Source organism: Tinamus guttatus, unplaced genomic scaffold (genome assembly GCF_059628265.1).
Source record: "Tinamus guttatus ecotype Peru unplaced genomic scaffold, ASM5962826v1 Tinamus_guttatus_pri_ptg000026l, whole genome shotgun sequence".
In the NCBI taxonomy this organism is placed as follows: domain Eukaryota; kingdom Metazoa; phylum Chordata; class Aves; order Tinamiformes; family Tinamidae; genus Tinamus; species Tinamus guttatus.
In genome coordinates this window covers 1073239-1090807 of record NW_028288560.1, presented here as the reverse complement: position 1 = coordinate 1090807, position 17569 = coordinate 1073239, and the positions used below count along the sequence as shown (strand labels likewise).

At 43.2% G+C, this 17569-nt stretch overlaps 1 protein-coding gene across 2 annotated transcripts in view; it reads right to left on the bottom strand.

Annotated features, from left to right (window-relative positions):
* The window catches only part of DOCK3 (dedicator of cytokinesis 3), a 158888-nt gene extending 143130 nt beyond the window's left edge, over nt 1-15758 (bottom strand). For both annotated transcript variants that reach the window (XM_088527203.1, XM_088527196.1), the window contains exons 1-2: nt 15605-15758; nt 270-353 (exon numbers count right to left, since the gene is read on the bottom strand). In XM_088527203.1, coding sequence (XP_088383329.1) covers nt 270-353; nt 15605-15641 — 121 coding nt within the window. In that variant the 5' untranslated portion in view covers nt 15642-15758. The remainder of the gene's footprint in view (nt 1-269; nt 354-15604) is intronic.
* Nucleotides 15759-17569: the final 1811 nt, after the last annotated feature.

The following is a 17569-nucleotide window of genomic DNA, read 5'->3' as shown; positions in this document are numbered from 1 at the left end:
TAAGACCCAATTCCAATACAACAATCAGGTCAGGGTTCAGCATTTGCTAGACAGATGGTTAACTTAAAACACACTGACCCCCTATCAGACTGGATTAGTGCCAACAGCACTCAGCCTTTCCTACGGAAAGTGGGTCAGATTAGGTCTTATCCGAGTGCTTCAATTTGATGCATCATGACTCCAAAACAACTTCTTATTAAAACTGCTATATTAAAGTATTTGCATAAGTTTATAGAGAAAACAGGATTCTCTTTGGGCATCGCACTTACCTTCGCATTTCTCTAGGATCTGGACAGTTTCACCTAGTTCCAGGACTAAACCTTGCGGTACGGCTCCTCGGAAGCTGCATATCACTAGAGGGTGGAGAAAGAGAGACACAAGGCATGAATCTTTACGTGATTTTTTTTCTTCTAACCATAGCGCGTTAGCTTGTTCCTTACAAAAATAGCAATTACATAGCTCCCCAGAAAAACTGTCAGTCAAGTGTTCCTTATCAGAAATGTGTATTTTAGCCCCTATCACAAGTTAAGCTCAGCAGCAGCATTAAAAGCTAGCTTTTCTAGAAGATTTTTGAATTAAGCAAGGCTTGTAATCATTTTAATCACTAACCCCAAATGAACTCACAGAGTAAATGAAGATTTCTTACTCCCTTACTCAACAGAACAGACAGTCCTGACTTAACGGGGGTCAAGATTTTTATTCTTGAGGTTTAAGCAACATAACAAGGAGTCATTAGCAGGAACCAAGTTTCCTCCACTCTGTGGATCTGGTATATTGCAAAAATCTGTGATATAAGAAAGAATCTGGACTTTCATAAATACAGAACCAAGATGGCCTTCATCTTAAATATCACTTTCCTATAAATCTTTATTTTTTTATTATCCAATAAAAAAAACAGAAAACATTAATACTAATTTTAAGAATTACACAACAAACTCCTAATTTACAAACAAATTTAATTTATAATAATGTGTAACAACATATTCTTTAGCCAAAACAATATTTATTAACACGCAATGGGGCACAGCTAAGGATAGTTATCGGAAGCATGTCAAAACAAAGGATAAATTAGAGATAAGGTTTCTCCATTTTTTTTTTCAGGTCTTACATTTCTCACCAGCAATGTTTAAACACCTCCTTCAGACACAGATTTAATGCAATCATTCGAGCACCTTGCTCTAAATAACAACACACAACAAGGAGACCTCAGTGCTCCCTATACTTTCCCTACACAGTGGAATCCCAAAAGTTGAAACAGTGACCTCCAGTGGGCACCATCCTTACTTTTTTTTCCCCTATTAAAGGGAGAATAAGCCCCATTAAATGTAGATACATAAGCTCTGGTTGTGACTCTCCCACAATACAGCTGCATTTCAGGTTCTCCCAAAGAACCTTTTTCTTGCCAGAGCCACTGAAGCTCCTAGGAGGAAAGTTTCAGCTTGGTACCTGGCTCTCAAAGGGAAAGTGGCAAGAAAGAGCAAGCCACAGTCAGCAAACACCAACGCAAAGGAGTGTGACAGGAGGAAGAACGTGGATCAAGATTCAAGCAGAACAAAACAGCGTCAGATGTTTGTTCTTCACAGTAAAACTCGGTGTAGAGCATTCCAACTAACTGGAAGAAGTAGAGATCTCAAAGGGCCTAACTGTTCTCTGGGCTCTTAGAACCCCCAAACCGTTATATGTGACAAGATAAACAAAAAATTTTTCTAGACTGGAGTAACACAGAAAATGTAACCCAACAAAAACACTAGTGCAAGCAGCAGCTTGCCAGGCTACTGGATTTAGTTTTCACTCATGAAAAAGGTTATATTTTTGATCTAATTGTATAAATGCATATGGAAAATATGGAATAATTTAACCATTCTGGAGAAAAACAATTACAGAGAAGATTCTGCTAAGTGACTTGTGCCTTCCTGCAGAGATATTCTTTATAGCAATATGGTCATCTACAGACTCCCCATCAATCAACAGGCCTCAAGTCTTTCTTACAAGATTCATCTCAAGTCACCGAAGAGTAAAGCCGTAACCCGTCATCAAAATAGGCCTAACCTCTACCCTGCAGTGAAGAGACCTCGCTCGGACTGTGAGCTAGACTGGTGTAATGTTAACCAACTGTTTTCAGCTATTAACCTCTCCATCGTTCAGTTTAAGAACACCACAGTTTCCTCCTATGAAAGTTAATTTTGGCCAGCTGCTGAAGCCCCATCCTGCTAAGGAGGAGAGCTCTGAGGCTGCAGCACGTATCACATACGGGAAACGTCTCCCCCTCAGAGTTCCCTGAACTGCAGTGCTTGAACTGTACCCAAGGGGTCCACAGCAAAAGTCAGGCACCTGCACACATGCACCAATTGTTATTAAGAACGAAAAGCCACCACCCCACGAAAATACACAGGCAGGCAATTCTAACTGTGCAGCAGGAAGAGAAGAGGGGTAGCACATGCGAGAACAGGTAAAGTTGGAATCAGAATTTGGAAAACTGGAATTAGAGCAGAAGACAGATGGAAAAGTGTAAAAGTGTCTGCCCAAGAAATATGCCCTGACACTGTGTAAGCAGCTGCATAACGTAAGGCACCAACAGTAAAAGAAACAGTTCTAAAGAACAGGCTTAAATGTCCCTAAAAATAACTGAGGAAAATAAGCCTAAGGTCTAATCTCATATACAAGATGATGGGCCCTCAACAGGCTATTGCCACATTGAGTGAAAGGCTGAAGCTTTATTAACAGCCTTTCTCACAAGCACAACCTTACTCTCTCAGCAACTTCTTCATATTCTGGTTAATAATTCATCATTTCAAAGCCCCTCCACAGGCTCTGGCATCTCTTGTGTCACTTCTTTCCACACCTTTCCTGCTGCTGCTTTACCCTTTGAGGTTGAGGTGCTGACACCTGTGAGTCGCATAGAGAAGGTGACCAAGGAACAAGCGTTAATCATTCCTTCCAGCATAAAAAGCAGGGTAGTGTCACACAGAGCAGCAGAGTGGTTCAGAGCCTTTCAAAGTGCTCCTTCCACACAGTGCATTGTTCACTCACGAAGCTCTGTGCAAGACACTGGGGCTACCAAAGGTTCACCCAAGTTCAAAAGCAAACAAGACAAATGGCCTCCTATGGCCCAACCTCCCAAACCAGGCCCATCTCTCAACTCTTCCTAAGATCAATTTTTAAACTTGATTATTTCAATTACATGAGAAAACCTCATGAGAAAACCAGGTCATTTTTCCATAAATATTAGGAAAAGTCAAGAGGAAAAAAGGAAAATGCCAGACTGCTGTCCAACACAGGACACCCACATAAAACATCATGCAGAATTTACATGCAGAATTTAGCTGCTTAATTCCCCCCGAAAACAAGTTTTCTTAGTATATAAATAAAATTCCTTTCCAGCACAATGATACATGCATATATATGTGCTTTTGTGCATCTTCTATTTTGTTTTCAACCTATTTCTATACATTGAAGTAAAGCCTGTAAAAGTATTTCAATACTGCATAATGTATTATTTATAGTAACAAATACAATTTCAGACCACCACCAGCCAATACTTATCTACACAAAAAAACAGAATGATTTTATCACACTCTCTCCCTGCCTTCCATGATTTACTAATGCAAATTCCATGTATTTAAATGAAGAGAAACAAATTTGGTTCAAGAAATTACCATGAAATTTCCCTCACCAGATCTAAATTATACTTCTTCAACCACAAAGTTGGGCTTTTTTGTTATTTGGATCTTATTTCCCAAGTTTTCCCTTGTGCAATAGAAAGCACTGCTGCTAGAACACATCCAACAGGCTGAAATCCATTTTGTTATTCTTTACAAATCTTGGTCTCATCAACACTTTGCCATTTAATTTTCATAGTTGCTCTGTACTACAATCAGCATGCAGTTACTCAGGCTATGTATTCATCATGTCCTAAGAATGTCTTCAGACAAACTAATTTCAGAAGTAATGACAAGAGTAATAAACTGGAGCAGCAGAACTGCATATGCATGATACTCTACCCAAAATAATTAGTTCTGTACCTTATCAATTGATTAATCTGCCCAAACACTGAATTTTCTTCTGCACTGCAAGTTTCAAAGTTCTTCTGAACTCTGTACTTGCACCTCTAACACATCATCCAAGCGTTCTGTAGGGATGCTCAGCATTGGGTAAATACATATATGCGTCATATCTCTTTATAATGGGTCTCAAATTTAGGGTGTGAGATTTTGTTTTGTTTTTCAAGTCTGAAACAAGGATGTCACATGCAACAGTCTGGCAAATTAAGCAAACTTTTTTTTTTCTTTGATGTAGCAGGTGTAAATTAAAAAGAAAGTCAAAAACACTTGAGGCAAATCAAGTAGACAGAATGGATTTTTCTAAAAAGACTTATTATATGAATAAATGTATAGCAGTAACAGTTACCTGAATTCCTGACCTGCTTCTGTAGCTCTTACAGTTTATTTCCAAAGATTGAAAAGTCTTCCAAAGTGCTACTTTGTACAAGATACTTTCCCCTTACTAAATAACTCTTCTTGGTCCCAACTCTCACCAAACAAACCATTACTGTAATTTCTTAAACAGCCTACACTGCAACATTGCACACTTTTAACTTCATATTAAACCATTAGTTAACAGGCTAGGTCAATCTTGCAACCAATTTGTTACGATTATCTTCAAGAAAATAACATAAATTATTCTAGATTATGCATCTTTTCTTAAAAGGCTTTTTTCCTCCCCACAGTAATTCATCCATTAAGAAAGCCTAATCCCTCCAGGCATAAGGTGTTCCTGACAGCTGAATGAGATGGTCGTGACTTTCCTCCTTGCCCCTCCATGACAATAAAGGTTCCATGTAGCATAACCTTAGAGCCATTCTGTCAAAGACGGCTCCAAATCCAGCTTCTTTTCCCCAATGGGGGCCAAAAGGAGTGGTGAGGAAAGAGTATTAAGTAGAGGGCAAGGAATCTACAAATTACTCCAGTAATTTGTAGTTCAGCATTTCCTAATGCAAGAGATTTTATTATTATTCTACGATTTATACTAAACAGCTCTCCACACTTTTTCCTCTGCAGATCCATCCAAACATTTCTGAACCCTAGCAACTTTTAAACATACATATCACACCCAAATCCCACATTTCACTTCACTTATGCACCATGCAGAAAAGTCGTTAGTAATCAAACATTTTCTACTCCTCTACTTCACATAGCTCATGGTTTTATAATCCTATCGGCTATCTTTCCCTATGAACTTCCCTTCCAGGAAAGACGAGATGTTAATTCTCTGTATTTATAGACAGCAGAGAGGGAGAGGCCTTTAAGTTACAGCAACATGATGGCAGAGGAAAACAAATCTGATACAAACTACACCACAGAGGAAGATACCCAAGTTTTAACATTTAGCTTGATGGAACAGTTCCTCGCTGAGGGAAAACTGTGGGCCTAGCTATTCAAAAGAGCACAAAGAAACTTTCCAGAGAAACCTCCCCAACATTTTCTCTGCAAAATTAATGGCTGATATGATTTTATTTTAGGCGAACTGCTTAACAAAAGCTGGCAAAGCCTGCAAAGTCAGATTTTGATGATATGCAACAAGAAGAACTACAGGAAAGTTGGCATGAAAGTCTCTTCACCTCCAAAGTACATATTCTAAGTATTGCATGATTAATTATGGGTGGGGATTTCAGTTGAATGACTTTGAGACACACAAATTAATTTGCAAGTTCATGTCACACTCCGAAGGTACATTCCCAAAGGAAACAAGGAACAAAAATGAGACCCAGGACTTCTAAAACATCCTGCTGCTTAAACAAGATGGACAATATAAAGAAATGATGTGGAAAGGAAAAGAGGATATATCCAATTACACCCTAAAAAAATCCATCAGCCCAAGTAAAGCAACATGAGTGTTTTGTAGCAAGGGCAATTTCTTACACAGTCTACTGGTGCCGCACCACCCAGAACAGGGCTCTAATCCGATTGGAACTGCCAGGCACTAATGTAATACACACACACACAAAAAAAAGATTATCAAAAGCTGATTAAAAGCCATCCAGACATTACAATCTGAGAGCAGGGATTAAATAAAAGACATGATTTAAAAGAGCGCTAAAGAATCTCCTGACATTATTAATGGTTTCTATGAACTTTTATGCAAAATCTTGAAAGAAAAAAAATACACCGTAGAATGGGAAGTGATCCGCTGGCCACCTTAAGTTTGTGTGTATTACCAAAATGATGCTACAATTAAGTGAAAGTATTTGCGGCTGGCCAGGGAGCACCGGCAGTTGCTAGGCAGCATCTGCTCCTGTCAAAGATGCTCCTCTCTTTTTGCACTGGAGCAGCTCGCCCAGGAATGCTGCCACCGATGGATTATTGCAAGGCAGCTTACTGCCATCACATGGCATCTGCGAAGGGCTCCGGCGGCTGCCTAGCAACACCGCCTCTTTCTCCTGAGTCATAGCAGCACTTCGAAAATATTCATGTAAAAAAGGAAACAGATGCCTGGGAAGAAAGGTGATCGTTCACTCCCAAGGTGAATTATTGCCAACATCCTTCCCCGCCCCTCCACGATAAAAATAGAGATGAGGTTCAAAAATCATGAGCTATTTAAAAAGTTTCGCACAACCTGGTGACAAGAAGTAGAACTGAGCACAACAGACCTGGTGCACACAGCACTGTCCACTTTCTCAGCTCTATTACAGAACTCATCTTGAACTTCCAGCTTTGCAGGCACCAGTCTCAGATTTACTCATCCACTTCCTTCAAATCTATGGTCAATCCCATTACCACAGTGACCACACTGTGCTCCTCAGAGCTGGGTTCTACAATCTGCAAAGGGGAGCCAGAAAAGCACTTTCTTGCTGAACACCAGGAAACAAAACAAGAAAATAATCAAGTTGTGACTACTCCAAAGGATGGAGATCTCTCCAAGCACCTTATTCCAGTGTTTTATCAAAAAAAAATGTGGAAAGGAATTTCCCAGACTGTGATTCACCAACACTGCAAGGCCTGGACTTTCATTCCCATTGCCTATCTGCTTAAATTCACAGTGTGATGAAGTCATCTTGGCATTTATCATCAATCCTCTCATTCCCTGTCAAAATGGGGCAGGATTTATAAGACTGTTTGTCAGTACCCCGGTTTCTGCATCTTAACTAAGAACTCCATATTCACCCATACTTTACCCTACACTGACTGTCACATAAGAACTTTTTGTGAACCCAAATATAACTCACAAGATCCCAAGAAACCTTTAAACTCTCACACAGCAACTTTGACTTCTTTGGCCAACTATTTGCTACTAAAATGACACATAATGAAATATCCACTTGATATAATCAGAGATGCTTTTCTCACAAGATCTTAAAGTTCCTTCTTCTAATCTTAAGCAAACATACATTATTCAGTGCTATTAATATCATCAGAAATATTGGTAAAATACTCCTCTTATGGCATCCCCTATCCAAGCGGGGGAAAAAATATCGACTTTTTTTTTTAATAACAGAACAAAAATATTGTCTGGGAATAGTGAGCTGAAGTGCAGTCACTGCAGAATGGGGGTGGGGGGGGTGTAAATATCCAAGTTGCAGCTTTTAATGAAAAAAAGTTAAAGAAAGAAGCCAATTCTCCATCTTCAGAGACAAAAGCTGTTTCTGCAAGACGACTTCTTCCTTCAAAAAGGAATCTTCCTTAAGGCAAAAACCTCTTGACTATAAAAACAACCAACTACTAATCAGAAAAAAATAAATAAATAAAACAGTAGAGCAACTTTGTGCAGAATTTTTATCAGCTTCTTGGCATACTTGGAAAGGCTGAAAAAGCAGCAAGCGGTGAGAGCAGAGAGCTGCACGTGCAGCGCACACAACAGAGCAGCGAGGCAGCGCTACGGAGAGCACCAGAACCAGTCCTCCGAGATCTCAGGCCAGCTCTTCTCAATACGGAAAAATTAAGCAGTTGGTGTCTCAGTGATGGCAAATCAACACAGCCTTTAGCCAAAAGGCACACAATAAGCAGGTGAATCTCCTGCTCGCAAGTCCAGGGACGCTGGCAGTGGGCAGCTCCGTTCCATATCTGTGTGTACATGCAAATAAGAGCAAAAGCACCTCACAGAAACACTGATCCGTGATGCAGTCAAAGCTGATTGCGGCCTGTTTGGTTCATCAAGAATTTACCAACCATAACAGCATAAGAGCATGGCGGAGCGGGGGGGGGGGGGGAAGGGGAAGGGGGGGAACACCACCCAACTTCTGACAAAAAGTGTTTAACAACAATCCTTATGTTTTTGGATCACCTACCCCACTCTGGCTTTCTCACTCAAGCACATGGTCTCTCTATCTATACTAACTTGCATATATATATAGCAGCAAGCATAGGTGAAGTGGGAAAAATCACACTGACATTTCCATAGCTTTTCTCTAAAAAATCAATCATCAGCACATTTTAATTGTCTGTCCTCCCAGATCCAAACACCGTTACTAGAGCCATGTAGAACTGCTCCGCACAAAGAATACTTAACAATCTCCGATATAGTCTCATATAGAACTTCTTAGGGTATAACATCCTTTCCAGCAAGGCACAAGCCAGCATGAAAACAGGTCAGGAAAAGGTTACGTATTGTCTTCAGTTGGCTCCCATTTAATTACACATTCTTCTAGGTTTCACTGACACTTACACATGGGTTCATTAACCAAGACCCGAAAACCAAAAAGGTAGATATCCCAAATTAACAGTTGGCACAAACAGCTCATTCTAAGCATATTTATAGGAAAGAGAGTGTCCCCTGCTGTTCAAAGATACAGGAGCAGGAGATTTCTCCAACAGCAAGCCATCTGCCAAGGCACACTTCATTGAACTCTAGCATGCCGACTACTCAAGGACACCACTAGCAGCTTTTATGTTTAAAACAAACCAAGCCTCCCCCCTCAACAACCTAGTGCCAGCACTGCAGTGTGGTTAGGCCCTTGGCTTCCCCAAGCTGTATCCAGACAGAGCTCCAGGAAACAGAGCAATGCAGGGAGCAGAGTGACCCACTTTTCATCACCACTTGTAGCTTACGGCTCAATAGCCGGAAAGTGTCAAGAAAAGAAAAGGAGTCCAGTGGACGAGAGGGAAGTTCTACCTCTCAACTATATTGCAAGGCACGTAGGCTCCTCAGACCCGCAGCGGCCTTCCCCGAGCCTCCAGTAAGTTTTGACTAAAGACTCTTTGTTTAACCAACACTGAAATGTGTCTATGAGCAAAGAGTTATAGCCACATAAAGCTCAAAGGGAGCTTTCAGGACCTCACCAGAAAACTGCTAAAGATCGTTTCAACCTCTGAGAACTCGAATGGCTATTTCAGATCCCTGCCTCAAGAGTCAGTGAGCATATAGGTTTTGATACATGACATGAAATAAGACTCAGTGATATTAAGGATGATCCAAAACTTACAAATATGCTAAAATTATCATCAGTTGAAACTGGTTTTGAAAGATCCTACTGTGTGCTTCTCTTGGTTTCTTCCTATTGAATATCACAATAAAAGATGCTAGGCTTAGTAAACAAACATTTCTTTGAAGGGGTTAGACTAGATGATCTCTAGAGGTCCTTTCAACCTTAATGATTCTATGATTATAAAAGGCTGCATCAGAATGTTTAAAGGACTAATATTTTTCTCCTACTGTCCAATTTAAGACCAATGTTTTGTCATCCCTATCTGAACAGGGCTCCTATTTCTCAAAAGAACAAATCCATTAAATGTGCATGGCCACTGGTGAGACTGTTGGGGGGCACCAGGCAGTTACAGTCTTTCTGTAGCAGAATTGTGCTCTAAATAACTGTTTAACATATTATATAAAAAAGCTAGTGTATTTACATCACAAGCATATGAAGAGTGGGGGAAATACTCTTCCTCATCCTTAGTGATCTCCTTATTACTTGCTTTTAAATGCCACAAGTGGTAAAGAATTTTCTAGAAGATCACAGGTTCTGGCAATAGCTCTTCTATATTTCCCTGGTGTTTATCTTGGGCTCATAAGATGTCTCCGGTTTTCTAAATATAGGATTATTGAATAGAAAGGCTTTGTTTGCAAGATACTGCGACTCGAGCCCAGCTGAGCGATGCCACTGACTGCAGAAAGGGAAGAACTAACAAATGCGACATTCAGGACGATTAACATTAACTTTGCTCTCTTCTCCAGCACAAAACCACTAATCATCGCCAGCACCGCCCCTTTCCCCCCACAGTTTGCTGTGTCTTACACTGCTCAAAAGAAAAACCAATTTCCAATTTTCCCCACTAACTTCACTCTGAAGAATCCCCCTTCCTGTCCCACACAGCCTTGACAGTGAATTGAATCCCAAGCATACAAAGAAATGCCAAACAAGCACCTACATTTTCTAAGAATAACTCAGATCATTTAAGGCATACTGGCATTTCAGTTGGAAATGATACCTGCTGCATTAGAAAGAAAAACAAAAGAAGTTGCTCCTTGAGTAACCACGAGAAGCCTACTCGCAGGTTTGGATCCCCCTCACCTCTTTTCATCCCGTGAGGAGCCTAACAGCTCCACCAGAAAGACCTTCAGCCCTCCTCTTTCCCAGGCATGTCTCCAGAGCTCTCCCCGCCTCTCTCCATGCTCATATCAACAGCTGCCCCCTCGCAGTGCCCAGGCTGGAAAGGGCTGATAGAGCCTTATTATCCACACCTGTGTGCAAGCCCATCCATCTGCATTTCCAGCCACACAGGCTCTGGTTCTGGTTCTCTCTTCCCTACCCAGGCAGCAACTTTCACAAAAGTGGTAGTGAATCAAGACGGCCAACTCTCATCATGAGATGCGGCTCCCTGCTGGGTGAAGGCACTGTTAGGTGATGATAGAAGCCTGAAGGACACTTAAGGGTTGTCACCCTTAGGAAACCAAGCTAAAAATAAAAGCCATTTTGCTTTGTGGATAGGGCTGATGGGGAAAGAAATCGCTTTCTCATCATGCCCATGGGCAATCTCCTTGAAATCACAAAGGTCTCGATGCATAACACAGCATAACTACAAATAAATGGAGGACAAATTCACCTAAAATTTTCAAAGGATCAAGAGTAAAAAGACATACTCCAATACTACCGCTTCTACTCAAACATCACTCCTCATACAAACCACTTCATAAACCTCTCAACATAGACACCCCACTGCTTGCCCTCGCACACCATGTAAATAGCTGTTCCTCAACTTCACTCCTCTATTTAGAGACCTTTGGCTTGTCTCTGCTGTAAATATATTTGTCAACAATTGATGCCTGGCTAACCTTGAACAAGTCATGATTAATTCTCATCGAGTTTCTCAAATGAGGTATTCACAAGAGTAGCCATACTCTCAGTTATTCTGTTCCAGGACAAATAAGCTCAAACGTCTTAAACTCCGCTCATAAAATTACATGTAATCTCCAAGTCAGCAACAGCAGAAATGTAAATTTACACTACACAAACTAAAACTGCCTACTGCTTTGAGACCTCACTAAGCTTTCCCGGCCATACTCAGATACATCTTAGGAGACACACTTTTCCAGAGACATTTTACAGTGTGACTCATTCTTCATTCAGTCACACAACACACATATATTTCCTCAGTCAGCTCCGACTGACCACTTCCTCTGTTAATTAAGTCCAAAGGTTAAAAATGTGCCTTCAAGGGCAAGATAGCAAACAGCATCAAGAATTACTCCAACGCACCGATCATCTCCTTTTCCTGACTAATGAGCACATCCCTGAGTACTGCCACCAGCTCCCAACACCGTGTTGCCTAGACAGCTCCCAAGCGCATCCCTCCATACAGATCCGCTCGCAAGACAGATCCCTGAAGCATCTCCTTAGTCACCTCCCTCCTGCTGCCAGACAATTATAGTTCCTGGCGGTAAAGACATGGAAGATAAAGTATTATAATACATATCCTGTAATGCAGAACACAACTGCAATGATTTTTATTGCTTCCAGGACAAGTGAATACGCAGGTTTTCCTAATTTGAGGAAGGCATTTTTTTCCCATCTCTCTCAAATTTCCCATTTTAAACATAGAGTTTAAACTTCTTCAGTGATACAGAGAAACAGCCATATCAATCAGCTCAAACAATTCCCTCATTTATCAGCTGCCTTCTATAGAAACCTGTTAGAAGAGAACGTTAAAAGTCTTGGGGAGAAACATTTCGTAAGTTTTGCAGACCTGTTTTCCCCAAACATAAACATGAATTGCAAAATATGCAAGCCAATATTTAGTGGGGAGGGGAAAAAAAAAATAAAGAGGCTGCAAACAGTAATAAAACTAGAACATTAAAAAGTTGCATCCTTTCTTAATAGGAGCAAGAAAAGATTCAGCTATCTACATTTGTGCTTATGGATTTACTTCTCATTGTTTTATTTAAATGAATTTATCAACTTCATTTTCACCACTTAATTGAATAAAAACACAGATTTCAACACAAAAATTCTCAGAATAAATTCAAGACAGGTGCTGTTCATGCAGGGTGCCCTTCTCCATGACTTGCACATATTTAACATGGTCAGCCAGGTAACAGGCAGGACTAACCACACACAAAAAAATAAGTTTTTTTCTTGAGAACCACCTAAATGCGCTCCTGGCACTATTAAAATAAAGCAGCAGAAACTGACAGCCTAATGAAGTACATAATCAGCTCACGCACATCTGACAAATCTTAATTGGCAGTTATTTGCTAAAGAGTTCTTTCTTTCCTTCCCCTTCTTATTTTCTTTTTAATCTTCCTTGTTATTTAATACTGGCTTTTGAAGCACATCATTTTAATAGCTATTCCCTTAAAGACAAAAATTGATTTGAGGAAATACTAAAACACTAGAGAGTTAGAAAGCTGTATTCCCACCGTCCCCCCCCGCCCTCCCCAAATTGGTTGGGAAATCTCACCATTTGTTTTTACAAATGGCCACCTTAAATTGTGCCCAAGGAAAAACTGCTTGCTTTTCAGCAGGTCTGAAGTTTTTAGACTAGAGCAGAAAGAAGTTATTTACAGACAACATTGAAGAAGCACAGTCAAGGAAGAATTTCATTGCAGTTACGATTTTTTTCTTCCTTTCAAATCCTCAGCAATCATTTAATACCTTTGCTGCAAAAGCATACAAAGGCTTGTAGGAGAGTCAGGCAGTTGGGAGAATTCCACAACTGTGAGCACTGAAAACTTCCTAGAATTGCAGTCGGACATCTTTCAAAGAACAGTTTCTGTGTATCCTCCTCTGAGTCAATTTACCTAGATTAGAAGATGACACACCACAGCCACATCAAAGAGAACAGCAGCTGCAGCCGGCCGCTCTTCCATCCTGCCTGATCCACAGGAACGGGCAGGTAGGCCCGGATGCCTAGAGACACTGTCGCATCTCGCCACCAATCTGGCTGGTTGTGGCACTGAGCTAACGGGATCTTTATTCCTTTACCCAAACTTCAATCCATGAGGATGTGAAGTCTATTGCTTTAATCCAATCCACATTCAAAACTTCCTGGGATAAGAGCAGCAGTAGCAAACAAGCAGCACTTCGTGGCTTGGCCGTGGCTGGACTAAGAGCATACTAAAGCCTGAGACAGAGGCTCACACCAGCAACTCATGCCAAGAAAATTCTGGTTTTGCATATATAAATTGCTTCGAGAGTTCAGGATAACTCAAAGCATGAAAATATTTTTTGTTGTTGTCTGGCAAGTACAACTCTGAACATCAGGAAACTTTACCAATGTTTACACCTTCTACAAGCCAGTTTCTCCAGAAGCATGAAGGTAGATGGTGAAACAAGTAAATAATAGATCCACTCGAGAAAAACTGGTGCTTCTCTCACCAGCAGTTGCAATTAAAGTGACATTTTTCACCTTTGCTCCCTCCCTGCAAGATTAACAGACAATTTTTGTCATGGCAAGAGTAATTACTACCCCACAATGAGAGAAAGATCTTGCTCAAAGAGCATGAAAATAAGAGCTATCTATAACCTCAGACCTATCTACAAATATATGGTCTGGGGGAAAAGTAATCACCAGAGCAGCATTTCTAAGACTACGTTGAAATAACACTTGTTACTGCTCTCTCTCCTTGCCTCTCTAGGCTTGTTTACAATGGGGACTGAATGGAGATTTTCTTCCTTCTCCCCAAAGACAATCAGAGTAACCAGTTTTTCAGTTAAGAGAGCAAATACATTTTATTATTTGAGAGCATGATCCAAATACTACACAAAATTCTGAATATCAAGTCTCTAACAGTGGTATTCCACAACAAGGAAAAAAAACCAAAACATAGTATAGAACAGAAGGAAAACAATGACAACTAAAAGGTCTATTTTTTTTCCTTGAAAACTTTACCTATATAACCAAGACAAAACAGATGGTCTTTACCAGCAGTGACACAAGAGCAGTTGTGTGATACTTATACTCCCTGAATATCTACATGAGATATAAAAGAACTTCTTAATTTTCTGTGCTCTCAGTGACCAGCAACTAGGAACAACATTTCAGAAACAATTTTTCTGTGCTATTTCATGACTGCTGCATAACTATAGGCTCTCACTTCACAGTATCCATCTGTATTTAAAAAAAAAAAAAAATCACAAACATCAGAACTGCATTCCTTATTTCTTTTATTTGTTTGAAGACCTGTGGAGCATATACCAAGCAAATCACACTAAGCAGCTACACAAAGTGACAAATCGACAAAAGATATTGTTATATTTTATTGCTTAACGACTCCACCCCCAAAATTTCCTCTGGAAATCGGGCAATCCAACAGCTCCGCACTCACCTGCCAGAATGCCACTTCGGCAGTGCAAGTTAACAGTTTTTTGCAGCAGACTTGGCTACATTTTTTAATCCATTTGCAGAAATTGAGCCTTAGTAAAGGTTAAGGAATTTTAGAACTGCAAGCATAATTAATAGCCCATATAGATATATAACAAAATAGAAAAAAAAAGTATAGACAGGGTAGATACCACCTATTTTTATGTGTTCTATTACAAATATTGGCTGGTTTAAGAGAGACGCATCTAAGGTTACGGAAAGTGGGTGTTTTTCTCATGCGTGATATTCCTACACGTAGAGGGAATTACTTTGCGCACTTGTGGCCCTGAAAATACGGGAAACGGTGCCGCGGTCCAGCCCGTAACACACACGCAGACGCCGAGGGCTGCCGAAAGCTCCGGAGAGCCCCCCTTGGCCATAAACAAAGCGGCGCCACAGCACGAGGCGCCCCCAGCAGCGCTTCGCCATGAACGCACTGCACCAGCCCCGGCGGCACCAGCCCCACGGCGGCCGCCGCGCGTCGCCCCTCCGCGGGCAGGTGCAGCCGCGACGCCCCCTAACGCCAGGGGCGGCCCCTGTGCCCCCGCTCCGCACAAACGAGATCATCGCCCGGCGCCGCGGATTAGAGCGGGGGGAAAGGGGATTATTCCGGCCCGCGGGAGCCGCGAGGGCCCCCCCCGCCACAGCCGCCCCCCCCACCTGCGGCCGCCCCCGCGCGCCCAACCGCCACCTGAGGCGGGGGGGGAAGGGCGGCCATCCCCCCCCCCGCGGAGAGGCGGTTTGGGGGCGGGAGGCAGCCCCCCCCCCGCGGCAGCGATGGCGGGCTCGGCAGGAGGCGGGGGGTCGGTACCTACCCACGCCGTATTTCTCCTCCTCGGTGGGGCTCCACATGCTGCTGCGGCGGGGGCAGCCGGCCCTGGCCGCCGTCTCCCCGTGACGGAGCGGGGCGGCGAGCGCCGCGCATGAAGCGGGGGCGGCTGCTTCTCCTCCTCCTCGGCGCGCTGAGGGGCTGCCCGGCGGGGGCAGCGCAGCCTCCGCACACCCGCGCAGCAGCGACGGCCCCTTCGCGCGCCGCCTCACGGCCCCGCGGGGCTCCGGCCCTGCCGCGGCTCTCGGCCGCTTCCTCCTCCTCCTCCTCCTCCTCCTCGCCGCTGCCGAAGGATTCGCGCTGCCGCCCCCCCAGCCCTTAACCGTTAAACCGGCGCGCGCATGCGCGGGCCGCGCCTCTCCCCCCTCCCTCGCCCGCTGCGCGCGGCCGCACGAGGCGCGCGCGGGCGCGAGGCGCGGGGGCGGCAGCGCGAGCCCGGCGCGCGCGGCCGGTAAATTCTGCGTGTGGCCACGCGCCGCCCCCAGGGAGGGCGACCCGAGCGGGACAGGGGCCGCCTGGGTACGGGGAGAGAGCGGCTACTTCCCCACACTTGTTATTTTGTATAAAAGCCACGAGGGTGGCAGTGGTGACAGGGGCAGTGGCAGCACATGAGAAACGCTGCTCGATCAGCCTTGTGCCCCCCTGCCCTTTCAATGATTTTATCAATTCCCCGAGCTTACATAGGCCCTAGAATGAACAGCTCTCCCACTTTTGGAATAATTCCCACCTGTCACCCTGCGTTGCATCTTGGCTTTCTCCCCCTCCCTTAAAAGACAACTTTGAATTCCCTCCCCTGCGTTGCAGGTTGCTGCTCGTCAGCCGGAGTGGGCTCCGGGCCTGCAGTTTGTGTCCTGCAAAGATTCTGCAGACGCTGCTTTTCCGGAAAACCTGTGTAAACAAAGTTACTTTTCTGCATGGCTTTAGGGTTTCAGGGAACTTTGTAAGATAACTCCAGATACAACCACCATTTTCTAGAGAACATCCGTCCTATTATTTATGCAATAAACCAGAACGAAAGTCCTTGCTTCGCCCAGCAGAGCTCAGGTTGCTTGGGAAACCTTCATTATAATAATTTTATTATTATTTACAATAGTTCCATACCTTCCTTGCAGCATTCTCCCAAAGCATAGCAGAATGGCTTTCAGAAGGGACAAAACGTGACAAACCCCTTGAGCTGCATCCACTGGGGACCAGCTGCTGCCGGTGTTTGAGAGTTTGGGATTTTTTCTGTTGGAATAATATCTATGAATCTCTTGCTAATGCTTCGGGAGCAGGAAGACTCCGTGGCGACAGGAATTGGTTAATCCTTCCAGTTCGCTGCCTCGTCCTTCACTCTACGGCTTCCCCGCTCCGTGGATTTTCCTTGCTGCCAACTTGACTAGTAGCGACACAGATAATTTCCCTGCTGAAGAAAGCGCCTGGCGAGATCTTCCCCCCAGTGTGAGCATATCTGAGCTCACTCTGCCCATAAAAGTAAATACTGAATGAAGATGAGCTTGGGAATACGAGGCGAGAGCCTTGCAGGGTTAGACAGACTCCGAGGACGAGGACACGTGGCTCTGAGTTGACAGAGCAGGACCTGCAAGCAGCTAAAGTTAAAAAAAAAAAAAAAAGAGAGAGAGAGAGAGAGAAATGGGTCTTTGCATTTATGTATTATATAGTTTTTATATTTTAATATATTTATACCTGTGCCTCTGCTACATGCATTCGCCAGCTTAATGAGCCTTCTACCACCTCTCCACGAGCACCGATTGCTTTAGTGAATACACGTAGCCTGAGCGTGGCTCTGAGCAAACACCCCTTTCTGCAAGGAAGCAGACGCCAGGAGGTGCCCAGGGTCGGCCACGCAACGGAGACAGGACCAAAGCAACGGCCACCACTGCACAAAACCTTCCTCGTGCTCCCCCTAGCAGAGCTGATTCCTACCAGCCTCAACATTCCTACTGTGGAA